This window comes from Lolium rigidum, chromosome 6, assembly GCF_022539505.1.
Source record: "Lolium rigidum isolate FL_2022 chromosome 6, APGP_CSIRO_Lrig_0.1, whole genome shotgun sequence".
Lineage (NCBI taxonomy): Eukaryota > Viridiplantae > Streptophyta > Magnoliopsida > Poales > Poaceae > Lolium > Lolium rigidum.
In genome coordinates this window covers 41,220,136-41,247,688 of record NC_061513.1, presented here as the reverse complement: position 1 = coordinate 41,247,688, position 27,553 = coordinate 41,220,136, and the positions used below count along the sequence as shown (strand labels likewise).

At 45.1% G+C, this 27,553-nt stretch overlaps 2 protein-coding genes across 2 annotated transcripts; both read left to right on the top strand.

Annotated features, from left to right (window-relative positions):
- Positions 1-514: 514 nt before the first annotated feature.
- On the top strand, positions 515-5,949 carry LOC124668223 (NAD-capped RNA hydrolase DXO1-like). The gene is made up of 13 exons (XM_047205400.1): positions 515-842; positions 1,826-1,968; positions 2,057-2,122; positions 2,290-2,368; positions 2,915-2,994; positions 3,074-3,097; positions 3,347-3,468; positions 4,119-4,326; positions 4,406-4,459; positions 4,613-4,659; positions 5,355-5,439; positions 5,645-5,708; positions 5,828-5,949. Exons 1-13 carry the CDS (start codon positions 515-517, stop codon positions 5,947-5,949), a joined length of 1,422 nt encoding a protein of 473 aa, XP_047061356.1.
- A 2,505-nt stretch (positions 5,950-8,454) lies between these two features.
- On the top strand, positions 8,455-9,137 carry LOC124661862 (histone H2B.1-like). Its single transcript, XM_047199752.1, has one exon. The coding sequence runs from the start codon at positions 8,506-8,508 to the stop codon at positions 8,953-8,955; it is 450 nt and encodes a 149-aa protein (XP_047055708.1). The 5' UTR covers positions 8,455-8,505; the 3' UTR covers positions 8,956-9,137.
- Positions 9,138-27,553: the final 18,416 nt, after the last annotated feature.

The window sequence follows — 27,553 nt, the reverse complement described above, 5'->3', positions numbered from 1 at the left end:
TGGAATCTCCTCTTGTGTTGCCCTTTCAACAAAGTGTGTGGAAAATCGTTTAAATGATTTTTCTTACTTCAAAACATTATATTAAATACGTTCATTATTTGAATCAATACTGATTCGACCTAGACCCCGCGCCTCGTCACGCACGGCAAGACCAATAGCGGTGTTTCTCCGGCCCACCGTAGTCCACAATCTGGCTTTTCGAGAACCACGGCGTAGCCGGGATGGTTAGCATGGGCTGATGCGTGCTAGCCCGCCTGGGTTCGAGCCTCCGCGCTCGCAAATCCAGTTTGTACTCATAAATTCTTCTATAAAAATAAGCCAAGGGATTCTTACCCTCTGGTCTCTTTAATTTTTTTTCACAATCTGGCTTTTCCACAGGCAAGGCCTAATAATTGGCCCTATATTTGCCGTGTCGATTCCTACTACGGCCCGTGTTCCCCCTGACCAGAAAATAAGGAGCCAACCTTTCGTCTCGCCGGTCTGCCCGCGCGCCGCCGACCCGGCCGCGCCCGCCATGGACTTCTCGGAGCAGGACGTCGACCTCTTCGGGGAGGCTCTCGACGCCCGCGACGGAGCCGAAGCTGAAGCCCACGGAGGCGGCGGCGCCTCGTCCGGCTCCTCCTCCCCGTCCACATCCTCGTCGTCCTCCGCTGCCGCGTCATCGTCCTCCTCCAGCGGCCGCAGCAGCAGCGGCGTTGCCGACGGCGGGGACGACGAGGGACACGGCGGGGAGCAGCCCTCGTTAGTGCATGGTGGCGAGGAAGAGGAGGAGACTGATTTGTTCGGCCCCGACAACGAGCAGTACGTCAAGACCTCCGCCCGTAGCAGATATCCAGTTCCAGGTTCGCCCCTCGTTGCCGCTACTCGCTATGTTCGTTTGGGCGAAATTTTCACCTCAGTGCTTGGCAAGCAGAATTGCTTAGCAGATCGTTACTTAACACTACTCAACTTTTCTGATTAGCTGGTTTTGTTGTGGGTGATTTGCTCCTGCCTCCTAGTCCTGGGGCTCCGGAAGCTTCAGCTGGTTTTGTTTATTAGCTTCAGTACACGATGAACTCTTACTTGCTGAGTTTCTGCAGACTGCAGACCTATGTTTGAATCCGTGTTCCAACTTTCATCACATCGTATGACAGGCTAAGTCGAGCATAATGTTGCGCATGATTGAATTCTATGCTAGCACCTTCTGGTTGTTGCTTGGTTTTGTAGATTTAGGGAGACTTTGAGATACAATAGGGTCAAGCAAACCGTTGAAGTGAAACATGAACATCATCAAGCCATAATAATTAGAAGGGGTTTTGGCTCAGTTGGGCAGTGGCTGCTAGTCGGAGAGATACTTTCGACTACCTTGCATTCCTGTTTTGGTTATTAGATCAAGCAAGCATTAATGAACGACAATCTGTAAATCACTAGAATCTGAACTTAATTCTACACTAAACTAATCTGAGAAGAAGGCTGAACCTAATCTGATTCTGTTTTGAAAATATATTTGATCACAGTTATATTTCACAGTACCGCCTCACTGGCCTATAGATATGAAGGTTAAAAATATAACATAAAGATCACCACTGAAAGTTAAACTGCATATCCATGCTTTCTGCGTATCTTACCGAAATGCCCGGGGCTGCGCCTATTCAACCTACATGTATTCCATTAGTGATAGATAATGCACATGCTTTGTGGTAGAGAATGTGACGATTGCATTGTTTCCCTTGACTGTATACTCGATATTCTGGGGACTTGGATAGTGCTTTGTAATGGTTGAGTCTATTTAGGATGGGGGATAAGGCATTACCACTCTCTTCTAATTTTGTGCCTTTCCTTATAGTGTTGCCCCCATTACCGGACACCGACAGTGTTTCTCCTGGTGGAGTACAAGGACATGGGCGTGGCGTTGAAGTTTTTGTTTCACATATGGAACTTAATAAGACTCATGAGACTCTATCTAGGAAAGTTGTTGCTTTTCAGGAGGTGCATAATATTACCATGTTCTTCTGATTTTCTTTTGATATCTTTGTTCTCTTCTCCATAGAGCCATATCATTTGTTACCTCATGCAGCCATGTGAGTTCGCCTGCTTCAGCCGTGTTGAGGGTGGGGATGTATATTTTGATGATCGCAGCTTGGTAAGATCTCAGAGTTGCTGCTTATCAATCTCAATCCCCTTTTCGTGAATTTGTATTTTGGAAGTTTGTCTATGAAGTGTGAACTGTTAATTTCTGAACACATGTTTTTCTCGAAGAAAGTTTGCCCTAAAAGTTGTCTGTTATGCTAAAACATCCTTAATTTGCAGAGGCTTTTCAAACGTAATATTTGTGACTATGTTGGTGAAGATCTCAATAGAGGATTTGAATCGTTTACAGAGAAAAGAGGTACTTTCTTTCAGAAGTCAAGTTTTTTGTTTCTACATTCTAGTTAATACACTATCAACTTTGTTTAATGAGGAATCTATTATCTTTGTTATTCGCTGCAAATTATTCCCTAGAAACTTCTGTTTCAGCTGTATACCTACACTACTTCATAAGAAGGTCTTGATATCACGGCATGTTTCCCCTATTCTATATGGTATATGCAACTCTTTTTATATTGCAGGTGGGTCTTAAGTAACCTTAGAAGGAATACTTTTTAAGGCATCTACATAGATAAATTTCCTGTAGAATGAGTTTATCGCACTCGTACTATATTTCAGAAAAGCTTTTGCAGTTGTGTCTTTCGTAATACTGGATAATTTTAAAAATTATGGAAGAAAAATCTTCGAGAATTAACACACTAGCTGTTTCTGATACATAATGGGAAAGGAAGTTACTTAAGTTAATTCTGAATTTCTTGATTCGATCTAGGGAGATGATAATTATATTATTTGGAAGGTTCTTTTCCTCTTGAATTTGTTTCTATCTCAGAGCATTCATTTAATGCAGATTTGGGATCTCAAGGATTTGGAGATCTTCTTGCATGCATAAGAAATTCAAACCTACCTCTTCGGAACATACATTTTGTGGTAAAAATGCACTGTTGCACCTTTATATTTGTTATTTTGGTATGCTTTGAATTCCTGATCATGTATGCATGTCTTGCAGACTTACCGCAACAACCTTAACAAGGTATGGTCCTTCCATTGCAGATTATCTAAATCATAACATTTTCCTTTCTCGAGCTTATGTTTGTCCATCTAGATGAATCAGTAAATTATCCTTACAAGCTTATCTGTGTTAGTTTTATATCTATCTTAATCGATTGACATATCCATATATGTTTTGAAGGACTCTATAGCAAAACTATTTTTTTGCATAATTTCCTTTACTATGGTTGTATGCTGACAGATTCTATGCGACTATCTATAAAATCGTCAGATATTGGCCACGGCTTATATAAAAGAACCATGGAAGATGGGTGTGCACAAAAGAAATGGTGTTGTGTACCTTGATGTCCATAAGCTCCCTGAAAGACCACAGAGCAAGATTGACCGCAGGAGGTTCTCCCTCTCTCTCTCTCTGAGTAAGATTCATTGAAGAAATGCTTCTCTGCACGCGCCTATCGATGATAGAAAGAGAGAGTTACAAAGAAAGTAGTTGAAATCTAGTATGCTAAATATGTTGATGGTTTGAAGTTCTTATAGGAATAGTGCTATAGTAATCCTACTTGCACAAGGGGTATCTTGTCAAGTTTTAGTTTCATGGTGCTGATTTAACTCTCTCTCTCTCTCTCTCTCTCTCTCTCTCTCTCTCTCTCTCTCTCTCTCTCTCATTTGATATTAAGAAGGTTTCTTACAAAGGAAATAGTCGGAATGTAGTATGCTAAATATGGTGATGCTTTGAGTTTTTTTATAGGAATTGTGATAGCACAAGGGGTGCATTCTTTCATAATGCTGATTTAGTTCTTTCGCATTTTTTCTGATCTAATGTATCATGTAATAAGATGCTAGTTCTCTAAAATGTTAATCTCTGTGGGAAGCTTGGAAATGTGTGAAGGGCTGCATATTATTCTCATCATTTGCATGTGAAATTAGCCGGTCCTTGATGTGTGTAATCATATGCTCGGAATTGTCATCATCATAATGGATGAATCTGAAATGGATATCGATTTGATGTACCTTTTCTTGCTGGTGCTATATTTGATGCTCAGATGTTTTTGGGGCTATTCTTTTGAAAATCTTGCTACTGAAAACCCTATTGGTGAGGACGGAAGAGGTATTGATGCAAATGTAGAGTATTGTTCTGTAATAAAGACAAAATTGGGTGCGCATCGCATTATCATGGGTGCTGAGATGGACTGCTGTGATGCAACTAATGATGGCAGGCGGTTCTATGTGGAGTTGAAAACAAGCAGAAAGGTAGTTATTCTTTTCCATGAGCTTCCATTGTTCTGATACCATATATACAGTCTAGTCACCATTTTGAACTTTGTAACAGCTGGATCATCATACGCTGAAAAAATATGAGAAAGAGAAGTTACTTAGGTTCTGGGTAATCTTTGACAACTTTACTACATGACGATTTTGTTATGATTCTCTCTGCCATGACAACTTCCAACTTCGTGATATTTTATCTTCATTCTTCGGGAGCCATACCTTCTATGTAGCTTGAAACATTAATTTTTTACTTGACTAAATAATGCAGATTCAGTCATTCCTTGCTGGTGTATCATATGTTGTCGTTGGATTCAGGTAATATTCAATCATCACATCATTCTTTGTTAGTAGGATGAGCTTCCTGCCAGGGACTAATTCCTAACTTCTTTAATTACAAGTCATGGTTGTCATATGTAAGAATTATTATGGTTTTGATAATTGCTTTTCTCTTGCTGTCAGTTAGATACAGAAGCAAACCCGTATTTTTGTTATTTCATTGATTTCTCATGTATGTTCTGAATTCCCGTGCTTAACTGATTCCTTCATCCGGTTATCAGCCACATACTCTTGACTTAAATGCCCATATAATACATCGGAGCTTCAGTCGCTGTCTTCTCTTGATATCTATCGACTTATTCATTACAACAGGCCTATTGCCTAATACATAACTCCTTTGAGTTTTCATAGTTCCTCTAATCTAATTTGCTTGGCCACTTTTCAATTATTTTGATCAAGCATTTATGCTTATTTTTAGTGGTATGATCATATTCTCACTCGGTATGGTATTTTGTTCTACACATTTAACGCATTGTGTGCTACATAACCTGAGGTTTTTTCTTTACAATGAGGCAGTCAACCAGAACAAACTCCAATCTTCTTGCATTGACCACATAGTCGATACAATTAGGAAAAAAGAGTGCATGTACCTTTTTGAGATGTATAGATGGATTTTGGTGATGGAAATTGGTTCTAACTTGATTAAGTTCCACTCCTCTCTTCTTTCCCTGCAGGAATGATGCTGGTGTACTTGTGCGAACCGAGAGACTAAGGACTAGAGACATTACACAAAAAGTGAAAGCAAAGAACTACTGGCAGGTACACTAAATTAATTTCCGTGTTGTTTATTCACAACAGTACAGTATAGTATATGTAAGGAAGAACATGTCTTGTATGAGTACAGTAGGTAGAATATTGGGACTAGAAGAGCATTTGGAATTGAGTATATGGTTTTCAATTTACTTACATGCACTATCCAGTGTAAAATACGTTTCATGGAGTAACATATTCGATCTGTACTCAGGGTGGCGTCTGCTTGGCCTTTGCTGACGAGGTTTTATGCTGGCTGTATGGCACTGTCAAAGAAAGTAAATAATTCCTTCCCGATTCTAACTAGATGCATTTTCATCTCCCTCTCTCTCAAAAGTATACACTCGTTGCCATTCATAATCTTGATGATAATTTTTCTTTGCCCCATCTCTTACAGATGAAGACTATATTCTGCAACGTGTACACCCATTCGATCGCTTGGAGCTACTACGCGCCCAGTCTCCGTGCCCCGAGGCAATAAGGCAGCATGTGGAGCGGCTCTCTGGCACAACAAACTAGATCAGTTCCTAAGCAAAGCTCTGGCACTAATGTTTTTGACTGACCTTAACCTTATGTTAGCGTCGTATAACAGCTGAACTATACTGGGTGAGAGAGGCTAATGCAAGTGCATAACTGACGACATGGTGCTATATAATCCGTCATTTGGGGCAGCTCGATCCAGTCACGGTTTTGTTCTTTGTTGATTGGCCAAAGAGATTTCGTATTTCTTTTGTGATACTACGTTATAGATTAACAAATGCAGAGATATCCGTTTCAAAAAAAAAAAAAAAAAACATGCAGAGATACGCTACCGGTAGTGGTTAAGATTAGAGATAGACGTTGCAATGCCATACCAACATGTCAAGAACACCATTTGGAGTTCTGTAAAGTACCCGTTATATGTAAGAGAGGTTAGAGGCCTGTTTGGAACTTGGTTATTTCCCAATGCATGTTCTTGCAGGAATTAAGCTGACCTTTACATTGAAAGCTAAACAGCTAGTTCCTCCATTCTAAATTGAGTTGAAGTTCTAGTTTGCACCAAGTCAAAACATTTAAGTTTGACTAAGTGTATACAAATGTTCCAATTTGTAAGCATCCATACCATGTTGCTACTTTCTATTTCTTCATGGGCTTTGTACCAGGGATGTATACCCATGTCACCTGCTGCTCATATGCATCATCAGCAACCTCGGCAGTCTTGGGTAGCATAAGCAGCAAGGTCTTGTGGCACAGGCGGCGGGGTAGGAGGCACGAGTGCAATGTGGCGCGGCGGATATGAGACCTTGCCAGTAAGGATACTCCAAAGTCGAAGATCACGTTTATGGATGCGCATAAAAGCATCAAACTCTCCATAGTTGGTGCCATCAAAAATCACCGGGCACTGATGAATGCTAACATAACCCGCAAAAGAGGATGCCATATTGTGCTCGTAGTTTTTTTTATTTGAAGTCAACTCTCAAATCTCAGATCCAACTGAGCACGAGCGCTCAGACTCACGCCCGTCAGCAGATGCAAGCAGCTGGAGGCGGCGGCCAGGGCTGGATGTGGGCCGGCGGCGTGGCGGCCAGGGAGCGACGCGGGCACGACGCGGGAGCGGCTTGATGCGGGCCGGGCGGCCAGGGGTCGCGGAGAAAATCAGCAACACATCACGATTCTGAATTAGAAACGGGGGAGAAAGAAGGAGAGGTAGCCGCGGCCGAAAGAATCATCGTCGTCGGTGCAATAGGGCACAGAGTTGCTACGTGCGGGAGGAGCTAAACCTAGAGCTCTGATACCATGCCAACCTTCATGCACTAGCCAACGCAACCAAAAGTCCAAACTGGTGAAAAAAGGCTAGGCAATCTACTTATACATATCAACACACCTCCTCACGTGTGACCGGGAGAAGAGAAGAAAAGGTCAACACGTGAAAAAGAGAATAGCACACGTATGAATGATCGTATACGTGACAGACATAGGGGTGAGCAAATATTGCGAAAGACATGACTCGAACTCGAAACCCTAGGATTTAATACCATGTTAGGAATGAGCAACTAGTATTTACAGGGAGGTCAAACGTCAGTACATATACATGTGTGACAATGCGTAAGAAACCCCACATACAAGAAAATATGATATACATCTCTAACAAAGAACACCATTTGGAGTTCTGTAAAGTACCCGTTATATGCTAAGAGAGGTTAGAGAGGCCTGTTTGGAACTTGTTATTTTCCGATGCATGTTCTTGCAGGAATGAAGCTGGCCTTTACACTGAAAGCTAAACAGCTAGTTCCTCCATTCTAAATTGAGTTGAAGTTCCTAGTTTGCGCCAAGTCAGAACATTTAATTTTGACTAAGTGTATACAAATGTTCCAGTTTGTAAGCATCCATACCATGTTGCTACTTTGTATCCTCTCTGTTTATAGACGTTGACACTTAAAAAATGGTTATGAACTTGATCGATTTTACGAATTTATAATGTTATGTGTGTTGTATCTCTATGATTGATGCATTTACCACTATTATGATTAATGTTTGCATGCCATTTAGGCTGTCAAATTTTCTTTTGAATACCTAATCTTCAAATCCCAGCAGGAGTGATTTGATCCATCTTAACGTGTGCGCTCGTCACCAATCACCTAGGTCCCATGCGTGGCAGGTGCAGTTATCTGATTTCTAGCAGTGACTCGTCCATCACAAACATTCGTTGCATGAACATCATTCATCGCACTTTTTTTTTTTTAGATGATCGCACTGGTCTTTTTTTTTGAAATGATCGCACTGGTCTTTTTTTTATTTGAGATGGATCACACATCCAGCATTCGAGCCAAGCTAGCCACCAACGCCGAACAGGTGTTTCCAGCGATCCGCGTCTCAACGCATCCCGCCCGTCCATCCCGACCAGCGGTGAACGGCTGATATCAGTTGACGAGAGCGATCCGCGGCAACCATCTCTCAACCAATCAGCGCCCACCTCCTTCCTCCTATATAAAAATTCCTCCCTCCTCCTCATTTCATCAGATCTCATCAGCAATTCCCCAATCCTCCCAGCGAAACCCCACCACAAGCACCACCCCACTCCCCCGAGAATCACCCATGGCCCCCAAGGCGGAGAAGAAGCCGGCGGCCAAGAAGCCCGTCGAGGAGGAGCCAGCGGCGGAGAAGACACCCGCCGGCAAGAAGCCCAAGGCCGAGAAGCGGCTGCCGGCCGGCAAGAGCGCCTCCAAGGAGGGCGGCGAGAAGAAGGGGAAGAAGAAGGCCAAGAAGAGCGTCGAGACCTACAAGATCTACATCTTCAAGGTGCTCAAGCAGGTGCACCCCGACATCGGCATCTCCTCCAAGGCCATGTCCATCATGAACTCCTTCATCAACGACATATTTGAGAAGCTCGCCGGCGAGTCCGCCAAGCTGGCGCGGTACAACAAGAAGCCCACCATCACCTCCAGGGAGATCCAGACCTCGGTGCGCCTCGTCCTCCCCGGCGAGCTCGCCAAGCACGCCGTCTCTGAGGGCACCAAGGCCGTCACCAAGTTCACCTCCGCCTAGACTGGTCTTGGTTCTCCTAGATTCCCCCAGTTTCGTCTGGGTTCACTGTCGGTTTCTGGGTTCAGTTGTATGATGTAGTTAGCTGTTCGTATTTGTTCTGAATGTCGTCATATTATAGGAAGTGTGCTAGTTGTGGCAACAAAACTGTTTTTCCGATCTGAAGAAATAGTAATGTTGATGCATCGTTCTGAATCTATCTTTCTGTGCAATTGGGCCGTGGGCTGAACTGTGTTAAAGTCTGTTTTTGATCTATGTGGCATGTTCATATATACGTTTTGATCCATGTCGTCTGTGATTTTTCAGAAATGTTGTATGGTTTTGCATTTACTTTTTGTATGTTCGCTACCCTGAAGAATCTATGCTTGGTGAGAGAGGATGATGCAGGTGCATAACTGACGACATGGTGCCATATAGCCGGTCATTTGGGGCAGCTTCAGTCACGATTTTGCTCTGAGTAGCCAAAGAGATTTCGTGTTTCTTGTGTAATACTCTGCTAAGCTATATAGGTTATCAGATGGAGTTTCAGTTCCGTTATAATGGTTCATCTCACAATGCACCAAACCAACGCCGTAACTTTTGATGTTTAATTTTAGAGATAGAGGTTGCCATCCACACCAACATGCCAAGAACACTCTTTCGAGTTCTATAATCTGAGTTCCCTTGTTCTGTAGGCCTGTTCAGAACTTGATTACTGTCCCATGTTCTTGCAGGAATTAGCTGACCTTTATATTACTTCCTCCATTCTAAATAAAGTTGAAGTTCTAATTTCGTACCAAGTCAACAAAAAATTAAGTTTGACCAAGTTTATGCAAATGTGCTAATACATCATTAGATACTTACAGTAAGAAATTATATTTTAGGATAAATCTAATGAAAGAAGGTGATTTAGTGTCATAAATATTTCCTGAGTAAGTCAAATTTAAGTTTGATTTAGGATGCTGCAAGTCGAATTACTGATTAATTTGAAACGGATAGAGTATCTACCGAGGCTGGAAAAGAAAAAAGAAAGGGTGCCTCTTATGTTCAGTCATTATGTGTCGCCCTGAAGTACTCTGGCTATTCAGAACCTTTTCCTTGGGCCACTGCGAAACAGGAGAGAACACCAGTAAAAAAAAAATGATTTCCAACGTGGGAGGGGCCACGTGGTATTTTTGATAGAGGATGGTACAACATCACCGAAATTGCAAGCATGAGGACTTGAACTCGGGTGGGTGGGAAGGCATCAGCCCCTCCCCACCACTAGGCTATGCCTTAGTCTGTGAGAGAACACCAGTAGCATTGCCAGTCGCGTCGATGTGTTGGCATCAGGGCATCTCCAGCGGCGCGACGCATTTTAGCGTCCGCGCGCGTCCGTTTGCGTCGGCCCTTTTGATCGAAAACGACCGCGCGTCCGTTTGCGTCGGGGGTGGCTCCAGCGGCACGACGCATTTTTTTTAGGACGAATCATTTTTTTGAACTGAAACATAATTTACAAAAACTGAAACATAACTTACATACTTGAAAACATAAAAAAAACCTAAAACGCCATCGCCGCGCATCGTCGCCGTGCTGCTCCTCGTCGCTGCCGAGCAAGATGATCTCCGGTACGTCCCACGGCCGCAGCCATCCGGGGAGCGTACGCCGGGCGCGATGGCGTTGCTCGAGGTTGAGGAGGCTGCGGTTGAGGCGGCGGTGGAGGCGCCTGTGGCTGCGGCCGTGGCGGCGGATGAGGAGCCCAGCCATAAGGCCGTGGCGGCGGTGGGGAGGCGCCCGCACATAAGGCCGTGGCGGCGGCGGTGGAGGCGCCCAAGGCCGTGGCGGCGGTGGAGGAGGCGCCGCCGAGTCCGGCAGCGCTCGTCGAAGGGCTTCATCGGCGGACGGGCCGGGCGGCATGACAGCGGTGGCGTAGCGGGGCAACGGCGGCCGCACCGGCGCGTCGTACTCGGGAGACGAGGAGGCCGAGCTTGGCCATCTCGTCGTCCGTCATGTTGTCCGGGAACTCGAGTTCCGGCCCTCCGCCATGGCTCGCTGCCATTCGTGGAAGACGAGGCCGACGTAGTCGTCGCCGTCGTCCTTCACCTCCTCGCTATGGTACGCCGATACGTCTCCAACGTATCGATAATTTCTTATGTTCCATGCCACATTATTGATGTTATCTACATGTTTTATGCACACTTTATGTCATATTCGTGCATTTTCTCGGAACTAACCTATTAACAAGATGTCGAAGTGCCGCTTGCCGTTTTCTGCTGTTTTTGGTTTCGGAAATCCTAGTAACGAAATATTCTCGGAATTGGACGAAATCAACGCCCGTGGTCCTATTTTGCCACGAAGCTTCCGAAGTCCGAAGAGGAGACGAAGAGGGGCCACGAGGGGGCCACACCCTAGGGCGGCGCGGCCCCCTTGGCCGCGCGGCCCCGTGGTGTGGGGCCCTCGTGCCGCCTCTTGACCTGCCCTTCCGCCTACAAATAGCCTCCGTGACGAAACCCCCAGTACCGAGAGCCACGATACGGAAAACCTTACTGAGACGCCGCCGCCGCCGATCCCATCTCGGGGGATCCAGGAGATCGCCTCCGGCACCCTGCCGGAGAGGGGATTCATCTCCCGGAGGGCTCTACGCCGCCATGGTCGCCTCCGGAGTGATGTGTGAGTAGTCTACTCCTGGACTATGGGTCCATAGCAGTAGCTAGATGGTTGTCTTCTCCCCATTGTGCTTCATTGTCGGATCTTGTGAGCTGCCTAACATGATCAAGATCATCTATCTGTAATTCTATATGTTGCGTTTGTTGGGATCCGATGAATAGAGAATACTTGTTATGTTGATTATCAAAGTTATATCTATGTGTTGTTTATGATCTTGCATGCTCTCCGTTACTAGTAGATGCTCGGCCAAGTAGATGCTTGTAACTCCAAGAGGGAGTATTTATGCTCGATAGTGGGTTCATGCCCGCATTGACACTCGGGACAAGTGATGGAAAGTTCTAAGGTTGTGTTGTGCCGTTGCCACTAGGGATAAAACATTGATGCTATGTCTAAGGATGTAGTTGTTGATTACATTACGCACCATACTTAATGCAATTGTCTCGTTGCTTTGCAACTTAATACTCGGAGGGGTTCGGATGATAACCCGAAGGTGGACTTTTTAGGCATAGATGCAGTTGGATGGCGGTCTATGTACTTTGTCGTAATGCCCAATTAAATCTCACTATACTCATCATGATATGTATGTGCATGGTCATGCCCTCTCTATTTGTCAATTGCCCAACTGTAATTTGTTCACCCAACATGCTGTTTATCTTATGGGAGAGACACCTCTAGTGAACTGTGGACCCCGGTCCAATTCTCTTACTGAAATACAATCTACTGCAATACTGTTCTACTGTTTTCTGCAAATAATCATCTTCCACACAATACGGTTAATCCTTTGTTACAGCAAGCCGGTGAGATTGACAAACCTCACTGTTTCGTTGGGGCAAAGTACTTTGGTTGTGTTGTGCAGGTTCCACGTTGGCGCCGGAATCTCTAGTGTTGCGCCGCACTACATCCCGCCGCCATCAACCTTCAACGTGCTTCTTGGCTCCTACTGGTTCGATAACCTTGGTTTCATACTGAGGGAAACTTGCCGCTGTACGCATCACACCTTCCTCTTGGGGTTCCCAACGGACGCGTGTTGTACGCGTATCAAGCAGCTTTTTCTGGCGCCGTTGCCTGGGAGATCAAGACACGCTGCAAGGGGAGTCTCCACTTCTCAATCTCTTTACTTTGTTTTTGTCTTGCTTAGTTTTATTTACTACTTTGTTTGCTGCACTAAATCAAAATAAAAAAAAATTAGTTGCTAGTTTTACTTTATTTGCTATCTTGTTTGCTATATCAAAAACACAAAAAAATTAGTTTACTTGCATTTACTTTATCTAGTTTGCTTTATTTACTATTGCTAAAATGGCCAACCCTGAAAATACTAAGTTGTGTGACTTCACAACCACAAATAATAATGATTTCTTATGCACACCTATTGCTCCACCTGCTACTACAACAGAATTCTTTGAAATTAAACCTGCTTTACTGAATCTTGTTATGCGAGAGCAATTTTCTCGGTGTTAGTTCCGATGATGCTGCTGCCCATCTTAATAATTTTGTTGAATTATGTGAAATGCAAAAGTATAAGGATGTAGATGGTGACATTATAAAATTAAAATTGTTCCCTTTCTCATTAAGAGGAAGAGCTAAAGATTGGTTGCTATCTCTCCCTAAGAATAGTATTGATTCATGGACTAAATGCAAGGATGCTTTTATTGGTAGATATTATCCCCCTGCTAAAATTATATCTTTAAGGAGTAGCATAATGAATTTTAAACAATTAGATACTGAACATGTTGCTCAAGCTTGGGAAAGAATGAAATCTCTGGTTAAAAATTGCCCAACACATGGACTGACTACTTGGATGATCATCCAAACCTTCTATGCAGGACTAAATTTTTCTTCGCGGAACTTATTGGATTCAGCTGCTGGAGGTACCTTTATGTCCATCACTCTTGGTGAAGCAACAAAGCTTCTTGATAATATGATGATCAACTACTCTGAATGGCACACGGAAAGAGCTCCACAAGGTAGGAAGGTAAATTCTGTCGAAGAAACCTCTTCCTTGAGTGATAAGATTGATGCTATTATGTCTATGCTTGTGAATGATATGACTAATATTGATCCTAATAATGTTCCGTTAGATTCATTGGTTGCACAAGAAGAACATGTTGATGTAAACTTCATTAAAAATAATAATTTCAACAACAATGCTTACCGTAACAATTCTAGTAACAACTATAGGCCATATCCTTATAATAATGGCAACGGCTATGGTAATTCTTATGGGAATTCTTACAACAATAATAGGAATTCACCCCCTGGACTTGAAGCCATGCTTAAAGAATTTATTAGTACACAAACCGCTTTTAACAAATCTGTTGAAGAAAAGCTTGGGAAAATTGATATACTTGCTTCTAAAGTCGATAGTCTTGCTGCTGATGTTGATCTTTTGAAATCGAAAGTTATGACTAATGAGAATCATCATAACAAAATTACTACTACAACAAATGCCATCCAAGTTAGAATTAATGAGAATATAAGATTAATGGCTGAACTGCGTGCTAGGTGGGATAGAGAAGAAAATGAAAAACTAGCTAAAGAGAAGAATGTAGCTAAAGTTTGGACTATTAGCACCACTAGTAATGCTAATGCTACACAAGTTGCTGCACCTCCTACTAATACTAATAAAAGAATTGGTGTTAGCAATGTTTCCACTTCTAATGCAAAGCGCGAGAAACCACTCGAAACTGCTAAACCGCTGAAACTCGCTTGTGATAAAGTCTGCTGAAATTTTTTCCAACATTGGGGATGATGATCCCATTGCTTTAGATTATAATAGTTTGAATTTTGATGATTGCCACATCTCTGAAGTGATAAAGTTCTTGCAAAAACTTGCTAAAAGTCCTAATGCTAGTGCTATAAATTTGGCTTTCACACAATATATTACAAATGCTCTCATAAAAGCTAGAGAAGAGAAACTAGAGCGCGAAGCCTCTATTCCTAAAAAGCTAGAGGATGGTTGGAAGCCCATCATTAAGATGAAGGTTAAAGATTTTGATTGTAATGCTTTATGTGATCTTGGTGCAAGTATTTCCGTTATGCCTAAGAAAATTTATAATATGCTTGACTTGCCACCGCTGAAAAATTGTTATTTGGATGTTAATCTTGCTGATCATTCTACAAAGAAACCTTTGGGGAAAGTTGATAATGTTCGCATTACCGTTAACAATAACCTTGTCCCCGTTGATTTTGTTGTCTTGGATATTGAATGCAATGCATCTTGTCCAATTATATTGGGAAGACCTTTTCTTCGAACCGTTGGTGCTATCATTGATATGAAGGAAGGTAATATAAAATATCAATTTCCTCTCAAGAAAGGTATGGAACACTTCCCTAGAAAGAGAATGAAGTTACCTTTTGATTCTATTATTAGAACAAATTATGATGTTGACACTTCGTCTCTCGATAATACTTGATATACACTTTCTGCGCCTAGCTGAAAGGCGTTAAAGAAAAGCGCTTATGAGAGACAACCCATGTTTTTACCTACAGTACTTTGTCTATATTTTGTGTCTTGGAAGTTGTTTACTACTGTAGCAACCTCTCCTTATCTTAGTTTTGTGTTTTGTTGTGCCAAGTAAAGTCGCTGATAGAAAAGTTCATACTAGATTTGGATTACTGCGCAGAAACAGATTTCTTTGCTGTCACGAATCTGGGCAAAATTCTCTGTAGGTAACTCAGAAAATTATGCCAATTTACGTGAGTGATCCTCAGATATGTACGCAACTTTCATTCAATTTGGGCATTTTCATTTGAGCAAGTCTGGTGCCATTTTAAAATTCGTCAATACGAACTGTTCTGTTTTGACAGATTCTGCCTTTTATTTCGCATTGCCTCTTTTGCTATGTTGGATGAATTTCTTTGATCCATTAATATCCAGTAGCTTTATGCAATGTCCAGAAGTGTTAAGAATGATTGTGTCACCTCTGAATATGTTAATTTTTATTGTGCACTAACCCTCTAATGAGTTGTTTCGAGTTTGGTGTGGAGGAAGTTTTCAAGGATCAAGAGAGGAGTATGATGCAACATGATCAAGGAGAGTGAAAGCTCTAAGTTTGGGGATGCCCCGGTGGTTCACCCCTGCATATTCTAAGAAGACTCAAGCGTCTAAGCTTGGGGATGCCCAAGGCATCCCCTTCTTCATCGACAACATTATCAGGTTCCTCCCCTGAAACTATATTTTTATTCCATCACATCTTATGTGCTTTGCTTGGAGCGTCGGTTTGTTTTTGTTTTTTGTTTTGTTTGAATAAAATGGATCCTAGCACTCACTTTATGGGAGAGAGACACGCTCCGCTGTAGCATATGGACAAGTATGTCCTTAGTTTCTACTCATAGTATTCATGGCGAAGTTTCTTCTTCGTTAAATTGTTATATGGTTGGAATTGGAAAATGATACATGTAGTAATTGCTATAAATGTCTTGGGTAATGTGATACTTGGCAATTGTTGTGCTCATGTTTAAGCTCTTGCATCATATGCTTTGCACCCATTAAGGAAGAAATACAAAGAGCATGCATGCTAAAATTTGGTTTGCATATTTGGTTTCTCTAAGGTCTAGATAATTTCTAGTATTGAGTTTGAACAACAAGGAAGACGGTGTAGAGTCTTATAATGTTTACAATATGTCTTTTATGTGAGTTTTGCTGCACCGGTTCATCCTTGTGTTTGTTTCATATAAGCCTTGCTAGCCTAAACCTTGTATCGAGAGGGAATACTTCTCATGCATCCAAAATACTTGAGCCAACCACTATGCCATTTGTGTCCACCATACCTACCTACTACATGGTATTTTCCGCCATTCCAAAGTAAATTGCTTGAGTGCTACCTTTAAAATTCCATCATTCGCCTTACAATATATAGCTCATGGGACAAATAGCTTAAAAACTATTGTGGTATTGAATATGTACTTATGCACTTTATCTCTTATTAAGTTGCTTGTTGTGCGATAACCATGTTCACTGGGGACGCCATCAACTATTCTTTGTTGAATTTCATGTGAGTTGCTATGCATGTTCGTCTTGTCTGAAGTAAGAGCGATCTACCACCTTATGGTTAAGCATGCATATTGTTAGAGAAGAACATTGGGCCGCTAACCAAAGCCATGATCCATGGTGGAAGTTTCAGTTTTGGACATATATCCTCAATCTCAAATGAGAAAATTATTAATTGTTGTTACATGCTTATGCATAAAAGAGGAGTCTATTATCTGTTGTCTATGTTGTCCCGGTATGGATGTCTAAGTTGAAGAATAATCAATAGCGAGAAATCCAATGCGAGCTTTCTCCTTAGACCTTTGTACAGGCGGCATAGAGGTACCCCATTGTGACACTTGGTTAAAACATGTGCATTGTGATGATCCGGTAGTCCAAGCTGATTAGGACAAGGTGCGGACACTATTAGTATACTATGCATGAGGCTTGCAACTTGTAAGATATAATTTACATGATACATATGCTTTATTACTACCGTTGACAAAATTGTTTCATGTTTTCAAAATCAAAGCTCTAGCACAAATATAGCAATCGATGCTTTTCCTCTATGGAGGACCATTCTTTTACTTTATTGTTGAGTCAGTTCACCTATTTCTCTCCACCTCAAGAAGCAAACACTTGTGTGAACTCGTGCATTGATTCCTACATACTTGCATATTGCACTTATTATATTACTCTATGTTGACAATATCCATGAGATATACATGTTATAAGTTGAAAGCAACCGCTGAAACTTAATCTTCTTTTGTGTTGCTTCAACACCTTTACTTTGAATTATTGCTTTATGAGTTAACTCTTATGCAAGACTTATTGATGCTTGTCTTGAAGTGCTATTCATGAAAAGTCTTTGCTATATGATTCACTTGTTTACTCATATCATATACATTGTTTTGATCGCTGCATTCACTACATATGCTTTACAAATAGTATGATCAAGATTATGATGGCATGTCACTCCGTAAATTATCCGTGTTATCGTTTTACTCGCTCGGGACGAGCAGAACTAAGCTTGGGGATGCTGATACGTCTCCAACGTATCGATAATTTCTTATGTTCCATGCCACATTATTGATGTTATCTACATGTTTTATGCACACTTTATGTCATATTCGTGCATTTTCCGGAACTAACCTATTAACAAGATGCCGAAGTGCCGCTTGTCGTTTTCTCGCTGTTTTTGGTTTCAGAAATCCTAGTAACGAAATATTCTCGAAATTGGACGAAATCAACGCCTGGGGTCCTATTTTGCCACGAAGCTTCCGAAGTCCGAAGAGGAGACGAAGAGGGGCCACGAGGGGGCCACACCCTAGGGCGGCGCGACCCCCCTTGGCCGCGCGGCCCCGTGGTGTGGGGCCCTCGTGCCGCCTCTTGACCTGCCCTTCCGCCTACAAACAGCCTCCGTGACGACACCCCCAGCACCGAGAGCCACGATACGGAAAACCTCACCGAGACGCCGCCGCCGCCGATCCCATCTCGGGGGATCCAGGAGATCGCCTCCGGCACCCCGCCGGAGAGGGGATTCATCTCCAGGAGGACTCTACGCCGCCATGGTCGCCTCCGGAGTGATGTGTGAGTAGTCTACCCCCGGACTATGGGTCCATAGCAAGTAGCTAGATGGTTGTCTTCTCCCCATTGTGCTTCATTGTCGGATCTTGTGAGCTGCCTAACATGATCAAGATCATCTATCCGTAATTCTATATGTTGCGTTTGTTGGGATCCGATGAATAGAGAATACTTGTTATGTTGATTATCAAAGTTATATCTATGTGTTGTTTATGATCTTGCATGCTCTCCGTTACTAGTAGATGCTCTGGCCAAGTAGATGCTTGTAACTCCAAGAGGGAGTATTTATGCTCGATAGTGGGTTCATGCCTCGCATTGACACTCGGGACAAGTGATGTAAAGTTCTAAGGTTGTGTTGTGCTGTTGCCACTAGGGATAAAACATTGATGCTATGTCTAAGGATGTAGTTGTTGATTACATTACGCACCATACTTAATGCAATTGTCTCGTTGCTTTGCAACTTAATACCGGAGGGGGTTCGGATGATAACCCGAAGGTGGACTTTTTAGGCATAGATGCAGCTTGGATGGCGGTCTATGTACTTTGTCGTAATGCCCAATTAAATCTCACTATACTCATCATGATATGTATGTGCATGGTCATGCCCTCTCTATTTGTCAATTGCCCAACTGTAATTTGTTCACCCAACATGCTGTTTATCTTATGGGAGAGACACCTCTAGTGAACTGGTGGACCCCGGTCCAATTCTCTTACCGAAATACAATCTACTGCAATACTCGTTCTACTGTTTTCTCGCAAACAATCATCTTCCACACAATACGGTTAATCCTTTGTTACAGCAAGCCGGTGAGATTGACAACCTCACTGTTTCGTTGGGGCAAAATACTTTGGTTGTGTTGTGCAGGTTCCACGTTGGCGCCGGAATCTCTGGTGTTGCGCCGCACTACATCCCGCCGCTATCAACCTTCAACGTGCTTCTTGGCTCCTACTGGTTCGATAACCTTGGTTTCATACTGAGGGAAACTTGCCGATGTACGCATCACACCTTCCTCTTGGGGTTCCCAACGGACGCGTGTTGTACGCGTATCAAGCATACGCGAGCGCCTCGATGTAGTCGTCGTCGTCGTCGTAGACGGCGTAGGCTTCGTCGTCGTCGTCCTCGTCCTCGCGGTCGTTGTGCTGCGGCTGCTCACGTCGCGTCGGCGCCTGCTGACGACGCGTCGGCGCCTGCTGACGACGAGCCGGCGGTGCAGGGCCGAAGGGATAATCCCTGTCGCCCATGAAGCCAGCCCGTCGTCTGCTGTCCGTCTCCGTGGACAGGTACGTACGCCAACTCTCCGAGTCGATGGCGTACGCCGGATCGGCGCGGAGGTCCTCCGGCAGATATCGCCTCCTACGCCGGATCTCCTTGGTCCGCTCAGACTCGCGCGCAGGTACTGTAGGGATGGGCACCCGGCGGCAGCTGAGCCGCCAGCTGCCAGGCAGCTGCACGCCGGACCAGGCGTCGCACGGCACCCATCTGCCGTGCATGAGCCTCCCCACCGTGACGGGGAGCGGCACCTTCTTGATGCCGCTGCCGGAAGCCTCGAAGTCGTTCTTCTTCCCCATGGCGCAGCGGCGGTTGTGGTGCGAGTGGAGCTGTGGGCGAAGGAGCAACGCGGCCGCTGGACTTTTAAGGGCGGCCGCGCACGGGATACGATGCCATTGAAGGCGGCGCAGAAGCCCAGCCGCCGCCCGCCAGTGCACGCGCAGAACAGGAAGCTGCGGCATTCATGGCGGCGCAGACGCGGAAGCGCTGACCGCGGAAGCGATGGCCGCGGAAGCGATGCCCTCCATGCAGGCTCGCTGCCAGGCGGGCCCGGTGGAGACCGCAGCGGACACTTTGCGCGTCCGCGCAGCGTCCGCCGAGACGCAAACCTGCCGCATATTTGGGCCAGGTTTGCGTCTCCGCGGACGGCCCGGTCACTTTGCGTCGTGCCGCTGGAGAGGGTGCCACACGCATTTACGACCAAAGCGGACGCAAACGGTCGTCGCGCCGCTGGAGATGCCCTCAGTTTTACACCATCACCAGCTACATCAATCATTACACATAATTCGGAGACTAATAAGGCAATGATCTGGTAAGCATCAATTCTCGTCGTAGGACAGAAACCTGAATAATGTGCATCATATTCATCTCAATTTTCAGAACCAAACATCATATTTCCATGTACGAGAGTAAGGTGAACTGTACTTTTATAACACGCTCATTCAAAAACTAGAGATGCATAATCGAGCAAAGCAACAATTCGAGGTTTTATCACTTAGCACCACTAGTTGAGGAAATTTTATCGCAAAACCACAACTCTAGAAACTTTTTTCACAGAACACCAATATTTGGGTTAATTGTATCACAAAACACATAAATCTCTACTGATCTGGCTTGACAAGTAATTAGTTGAAAGTAGTTATCTAGAGTGGCACCCAATTATATGTACTCTCTCTCTCTCTCGTGAGCATGTTTGTGTGACAATATGATAATATTTGTTACACAATAATATTTGCTACACACCTGCTGGTGTCCGAGCCCCCTCCTCCTCTTCCCTTCACCTCGCCGCTGCCAGAGAGAGCCGCCGGGAAAGCTTGCGCGGTGCTCGTCTGGCCGACGGGTGGCACACCCATGTCCGAGATCTGGAGCTGCAGTCCCCGATCCGGCTCCGACGCGGTGCTGGTCCGGTGGACCCCTGCAGTTGAGGCACCCATGGGCTTCAGCGGAAGGGATCGGGCCAGGTGTGTCGCGGCAGGACGTCCATGCCCAGGGTGCTGCTGCCGACAGAACATAGAGGAGGCGGGGGAACCATGGGAGCCCCTGCTCCGGTCCTGTTGGCAGCGAGTCAACCTAGACTCGCGCGTGCACCGCATCCCACCTCTCCAAGTCTCTCACCACCAGAGCACCGACCAAGACAAGCAGCAACCACACCAGATCGGCCGGGGCACCGGCCATCTCAAGTGGGGAATTGCGGTAGATCTGGGCGAGGGAGTGCCAGGCAGGAGATGGAGGGGAAGGAGAGGGGATACCTCCTGTGCACGGCCGGAGACAGCTCCCGACGCTGGCGTCGAGTGGCCAGGCCCCTTCCATAGCCACCCGAAACTCCCACCGCACCTCCTCACCACACCCACCCTGGGCATGGACATCCTGCCGCGACACACCTGGCCCGATCCCTTCCGCTGAATTCCATGGGTGCCTCCACTGCCGGGGTCCGTCGGACCAAGACCGCCGCCGGAGCCGGATCGGGGACCGCAGCTCCGGATCTCGAACATGGGTGTGCCACCCGTCGGCCAAACGAGTAGCACCGGAGAGATCCCCGCCGCCGCCGTCCTTGGGAACCGTGCGAGGCTTTCCCGGTGGCTCTCTCTGGCAGCGGCGAGGTGAGGGGGAGAGGAGGAGGGGGCTCGGACAACAACATGTGCGTAGAAAATATTATTGTGTAACAAATATTGTCATATTGTCACACAAACATGCTCAAGAGAGAAAATACAGATAATTGGGTGTCACTCCTAACTAATTACTTGTCAAGCCGGACTAGTACAGATTTATGTGTTTTATGATACAATTACCCCAAATGTTGGTGTTCTGTGAAAAAAAATTCTAGAGTTGTGGTTTTGCGATAAAGTTTCCTCAACTAGTGGTGCTAAGTGATAAAACCTCCAACAATTCGCGCACTTGGCGAGCGTCTTGGCGAGCGTCTTGGCGATTTCCGTCCTTAGGTGACGGTAAAGTTACGCTCTGGCGAGCGTCTTGGCGATTTCCGTCCAGCGCCGTTCCTCTGGTCAGTTCCGCGTCTCTAGCCGTATTTTCCGGGTCGACTCTGCATCCTTGTCGCACCCAGCGCCCTGCCCCCAGCAGCGCCCCGGCCGCCCCCGTCTCTCTGCTCGCAGCCGCCGCCCAAACTCGCCCCTCCCCACAAATTTGCTCAGCCTTTTCCGTGATCTAGGGCACGGGATCGCAATACACTTCTAACCTAGCGAGGCGGCGCCCCCGCCGGCGCCCCATGGGCGGAGGAGGGATGGAGAAGGTGGAGGACCTGTTGAAGGACCTGAAGCTGTCCGACGCGGAGAGGAGAGGCCTACGCATCGGCGGCCCGGGTGTGAAGACGGCGGGTGAAGGGGAAGCTCTTGCTCTCGGGAAAGTTCTGTCGGAGAAGCCAGCGTATGCGGAGGGCATTGCGGCCTCCTTGGGCAAGGTGTGGTGCCCGCTGAAAGGTACTCTCTGCAAATCGATGCGACCCAATGTCTTCCTGCTTACATTCTTGCAACCCTCGGGAAGGGGGAAAGCTGTAGAGGATGGCCCCTGGAAGGTGGGGAACGATTTGTTGGTGGTGGAGGAGTTCATTCCGGAGAAATCGCTGGATGAGTACGAATTTGCGTCCTTTCCAATTTGGGTCCACATTTTCAAGCTCCCACTAGGCAGGATGAACCGGGATACAGGGGAGGTGATTGGCAATGAAATTGGGCAGTTTGTGGAGGCAGATGTGGGCGAAAATGGCACATCGGTGGGAGAATACCTACGCGTCAAAGTAAGACTTAAGGTTGCTGATCCACTGAGGAGGGGGATTCTATTACAAGTGGGAGAGGGAGACAAGGTGAAATGGTGCAACTTTGAGTACGAGTTCATCCCGGAGTTCTGCTTCATTTGTGGTATTGTCGGCCATGATAACAAATGTTGTAACATAGTTCTGGAAAAAGGGGAGAAACAACAATACGGTAAATGGTTGATCGCCCAAACTCCGAAGAAGAGAAGTGACCAGGATGGCCAGAGGTGGGGTGATGCTAGAGGAAGCGCTGGAAGGAGCTCAAACTATGGCAGTGGCGGGTCCCAATCTAGAAGCGACAGAGAGTCTTGGAAGAAGGATCCACCAAACCTCATAAAGGGTGGTACCTCAATGGAGGGGAGTCGAAAGTGCAAGGAAGGGGAGGAGGAGGTGAATAGCCCGATAAAAAATCTGCAGCCACAACCTGTGAAAGGTACTCCAAGAATCCTCGATTTTGACATGGCTGTAGCTCCGCCTGTGTGTGAGGAAGGAGTGCTCGGGAGCACTAAAATGGCTGAGGTCCCTGTGGTTATCGAGGAGAGCCATGGAGGGACTGGATTACTCCAGGGGCCCAACGAAGCTAAGGGCGTGGTGGCCAGTGGCGAGGGGGTGGTAGCCCAGGTGGTGGCGCAACCGGGTCTGCCATGTTTGCCCATGAGAATAGTTTTCCTCCAGGTGCAGCGGGCAAAACTTTCAGGAGAATTAATAAAGATAGAAATATGCCAGTCCGAGATGACAAAGTTCTGGGTGAGAAGAGAAGAAAGGAGGAGGAGGCGGAGGAGGGGAGAGAGTATAAGAAGGTAAAGGGGACGACTGACATGGAAGGAGTAGTAGCGGCGGAGGATCAAACTTTTGAGGCGGGGCTGCAAGGACAGCTCCGCAATGCCCAATGAAGATAAGTGCTTACAACTGCCGGGGGTTGGGGAACAGGCCAGCAGTTCGTGGTCTTCTGGCTCACCAGAAGAAGGAGGCCCCGGATATCCTCTTCTTGTCTGAAACAAAATTGGACGAGAAGGGAATGGAGAAGTTTCGGTGGTTGTTGGGTATGCCCAACATGTTAGTTAAAAAGTGTGAAGGAAGGAGTGGTGGTCTGGCTATGTTTTGGCGGCGGGGTATCGACGTGAGTTTGAGGTGGATGGGGCGAATGCACATTGATGTGGAGGTAGTGGCTAAGGATGGTTTCAAGTGGAGATTGACGGGAATATATGGCCAACCGAGACAGGAGATGAGGAAAGAAACCTGGAGGCTGCTCCGCACTCTTCATCACCAGGCAGACCTGCCTTGGATGTGCGTGGGAGACTTCAACGAGATTCTATATAGTTTCGAGAAGCAAGGTGGCGCTGCAAAACCTCAGTCCTATATGGATAACTTTCGGGATGCCCTGGAATTCTGTAACTTGCAAGACCTTGGTTTCGAGGGCGACATGTTTACCTGGCGCAACAACAGTTGTAGGGCCGAGTGCTATATCCGGGAGCGGCTGGACCGGGCTATGGCTTCGCCGTCCTGGCGTCTCCACTTCACAGATTTCAAAGTCAGGAACGGCGACCCGGAGCACTCTGATCATAGGCCGGTGGTGGTTGATACGTCTCCGACGTATCGATAATTTCTTATGTTCTATGCCATATTATTGATGATACCTACATGTTTTATGCACACTTTATGTCATATTCGTGCATTTTCTGGAACTAACCTATTAACGAGATGCCGAAGTGCCGGTTCCTGTTTTCCGCTGTTTTTGGTTTCGTAAATCCTAGTAACGAAATATTCTCGGAATCGGACGAAATCAAGACCCGGGTTCCTATTTTCACCGGAAGCATCCGGAACACCCGGGAAGGACCGGAGGGGGGCACCGGGCCCCTGCACCATAGGCCGGCGCGGCCCAGGCCCTGGCCGCGCCGCCATATGGTGTGGCCACCCCTTCGACCCTCCTGCGCCGCCTCTTCGCCTATATAAAGCATCCGTCGAGAAAACCCTGATGCGAAGAACCACGATACGGAAAACCTTCCGCGAGCCGCCGCCATCGCGAAGCCAAGATCCGGGGGACGAGAGTCTCTGTTCCGGCACCTGCCGGAGCGGGGAAGTTCCCCGGAAGGCTTCTCCATCGACACCGCTGCCATCTCCACCGCCATCTTCATCACCGCCGCTGCTCCCATGAGGAGGGAGTAGTTCTCCATCGAGGCTCGGGGCTGTACCGGTAGCTATGTGGTTCATCTCTCTCCTATGTACCTCAATACAATAATCTCATGAGCTGCTTTACATGATTGAGATTCATATGAGTTTTGTATCACTACTATTCTATGTGCTACTCTAGTGATGTTATTAAAGTAGTTTTATTCCTCCTGCACGTGTGCAAAGGTGACTAGTGTGTGCACCGTGTGGTTCTTGGTTTATGCTATGATCATGATCTCTTGTAGATTGCGAAGTTAACTATTGCTATGATAATATTGATGTGATCTATTCCTCCTACATATGCATGAAGGTGACAGTGTGCATGCTATGATAGTACTTGGTTTAGTATTTTGATCTATCTTACACTAAAGGTTACTAAAATATGAGCATTATTGTGGAGCTTGTTAACTCCGGCATTGAGGGTTCGTGTAATCCTACGCAATGTGTTCATCATCCAACAAAAGTGTAGAGTATGCATTTATCTATTCTGTTATGTGATCAATGTTGAGAGTGTCCACTAGTGAAAGTGTAATCCCTAGGCCTTGTTCCTAAATACTGCTATCACTGCTTGTTTACTGTTTTACTGTTAGCATTACTCGCTGCGTTACTACTGCTTGTTTCATCGTCCCGGGCAAAGCACTCGTTCAGGTGCCGTTGCTACTACTTATTCATACCACCTGTATTTCACTATCTCTTCGCCGAACTAGTGCACCTATTAGGTGTGTTGGGGACACAAGAGACTTCTTGCTTTGTGGTTGCAGGGTTGCATGAGAGGGATATCTTTGACCTCTTCCTCCCCGAGTTCGATAAACCTTGGGTGATCCACTTAAGGGAAACTTGCTCGCTGTTCTACAAACCTCTCGCTCTTGGATGCCCAACACTGCCTACAAGAATAGAAGCTCCCGTAGACATCAAGCTATTTTCTGGCGCCGTTGCCGGGGAGGAAAGGTAAAAGGCTCTCATACTACGGTCTCAGGTAAAGTATTTTCTGGCGCCGTTGTGTGTGTGCTCGAAGCTATTTCCTTTAGATCCTGCAATTGCATCTTTTTGTTTCTTGTTTACACTAGTTTGGCATAATGTACAAGAGTGAGCTTCTTATTCTATTTCCTGATTTAAAACATGGATTGTTTGATGCGAAAATTAAAAAACCTATGGAATCTTATTTGCATGCCGGTAGTAATATTAGTATGAACGCTTTGAACACCATTGTTGATAATGATATAGAAAGTTCTAAGCTTGGGGAAGCTGGTTTTCATGATCTTTTTAGTCCCCCAAGCATTGAGGAGAAAATTTTCTTTGATGATACTTTGCCTCCTATTTGTGATGATTATAATAGTGGTCTTTTGGTACAACCTACTATGGAGAGTAAATTTTGTTGTGATTATACTATGCCTCCTACACTTGATGAGAATAATAATGATAGCTACTTTGTTGAATTTGCTCCCACTACAACTAATAAAATTGATTATGCTTATGTGGAGAGTAATAATTTTATGCATGAGACTCATGATAAGAATGCTTTATGTGATAGTTATATTGTTGAGTTTGCTCATGTTGCTACTGAAAGTTATTATGAGAGAGGAAAATATGGTTGTAGAAATTTTCATGTTACTAAAACACCTCTCTATGTGCTGAAATTTTTGAAGCTACACTTGTTTTATCTTCCTATGCTTGTTACTTTGCTCCTCATGAACTTGTTTATTTACAAGATTCCTATGCATAGGAAGCATGTTAGACTTAAATATGTTTTGAACTTGCCTCTTGATGCTCTCTTTTGCTTCACATACTATTTCTTGCGAGTGCATCATTAAAACTGCTGAGCCCATCTTAATGGCTATAAAGAAAAGAACTTCTTGGGAGATAACCCATGTGTTATTTTGCTACAGTACTTTGTTTTATATTTGTGTCTTGGAAGTTGTTTACTACTGTAGCAACCTCTCCTTATCTTAGTTTTGTGTTTTGTTGTGCCAAGTAAAGTCTTTGATAGTAAAGTAAGTACTAGATTTGGATTACTCGCGCAGTTCTAGATTTCTTTGCTGTCACGAATCTGGGTCTACCTCCCTGTAGGTAGCTCAGAAAATTAAGCCAATTTACTTGCATGATCCTCAGATATGTACGCAACTTTCATTCAATTTGAGCATTTTCATTTGAGCAAGTCTGGTGGCCTAATAAAATCCATCTTTACGGACTGTTCTGTTTTGACAGATTCTGCCTTTTATTTCGCATTGCCTCTTTTGCTATGTTGGATGAATTTCTTTGATCCATTAATGTCCAGTAGCTTTATGCAATGTCCAGAAGTGTTAAGAATGATTGTGTCACCTCTGAACATGTTAATTTTTATTGTCCACTAACCCTCTAATGAGTTGTTTCGAGTTTGGTGTGGAGGAAGTTTTCAAGGGTCAAGAGAGGAGGATGATATACTATGATCAAGAAGAGTGAAAGCTCTAAGCTTGGGGATGCCCCGGTGGTTCACCCCTGCATATTCTAAGAAGACTCAAGCATCTAAGCTTGGGGATGCCCAAGGCATCCCCTTCTTCATCGACAACATTATCAGAGTTCCTCCCCGAAACTATATTTTTATTCCGTCACATCTTATGTACTTTACTTGGAGCGTCCGTTTGTTTTTGTTTATGTTTGAATAAGTTCATCATGCTTGTGTGGGAGAGAGACACGCTCCGCTGGTTCGTATGAACACATGTGTTCTTAGCTCATAGTATTCATG

Excerpts from the sequence above, each read along its gene's own strand:
- LOC124668223 (XM_047205400.1), top strand. The coding sequence starts at position 515 with ATGGACTTCTCGGAGCAGGACGTCGACCTCTTCGGGGAGGCTCTCGAC. Across the intron at positions 1,969-2,056 it reads AAGTTGTTGCTTTTCAGGAG|CCATGTGAGTTCGCCTGCTT; the intron begins GTGCATAATATT and ends TACCTCATGCAG. Across the intron at positions 2,995-3,073 it reads TTCGGAACATACATTTTGTG|ACTTACCGCAACAACCTTAA; the intron begins GTAAAAATGCAC and ends CATGTCTTGCAG.
- LOC124661862 (XM_047199752.1), top strand. The coding sequence starts at position 8,506 with ATGGCCCCCAAGGCGGAGAAGAAGCCGGCGGCCAAGAAGCCCGTCGAG.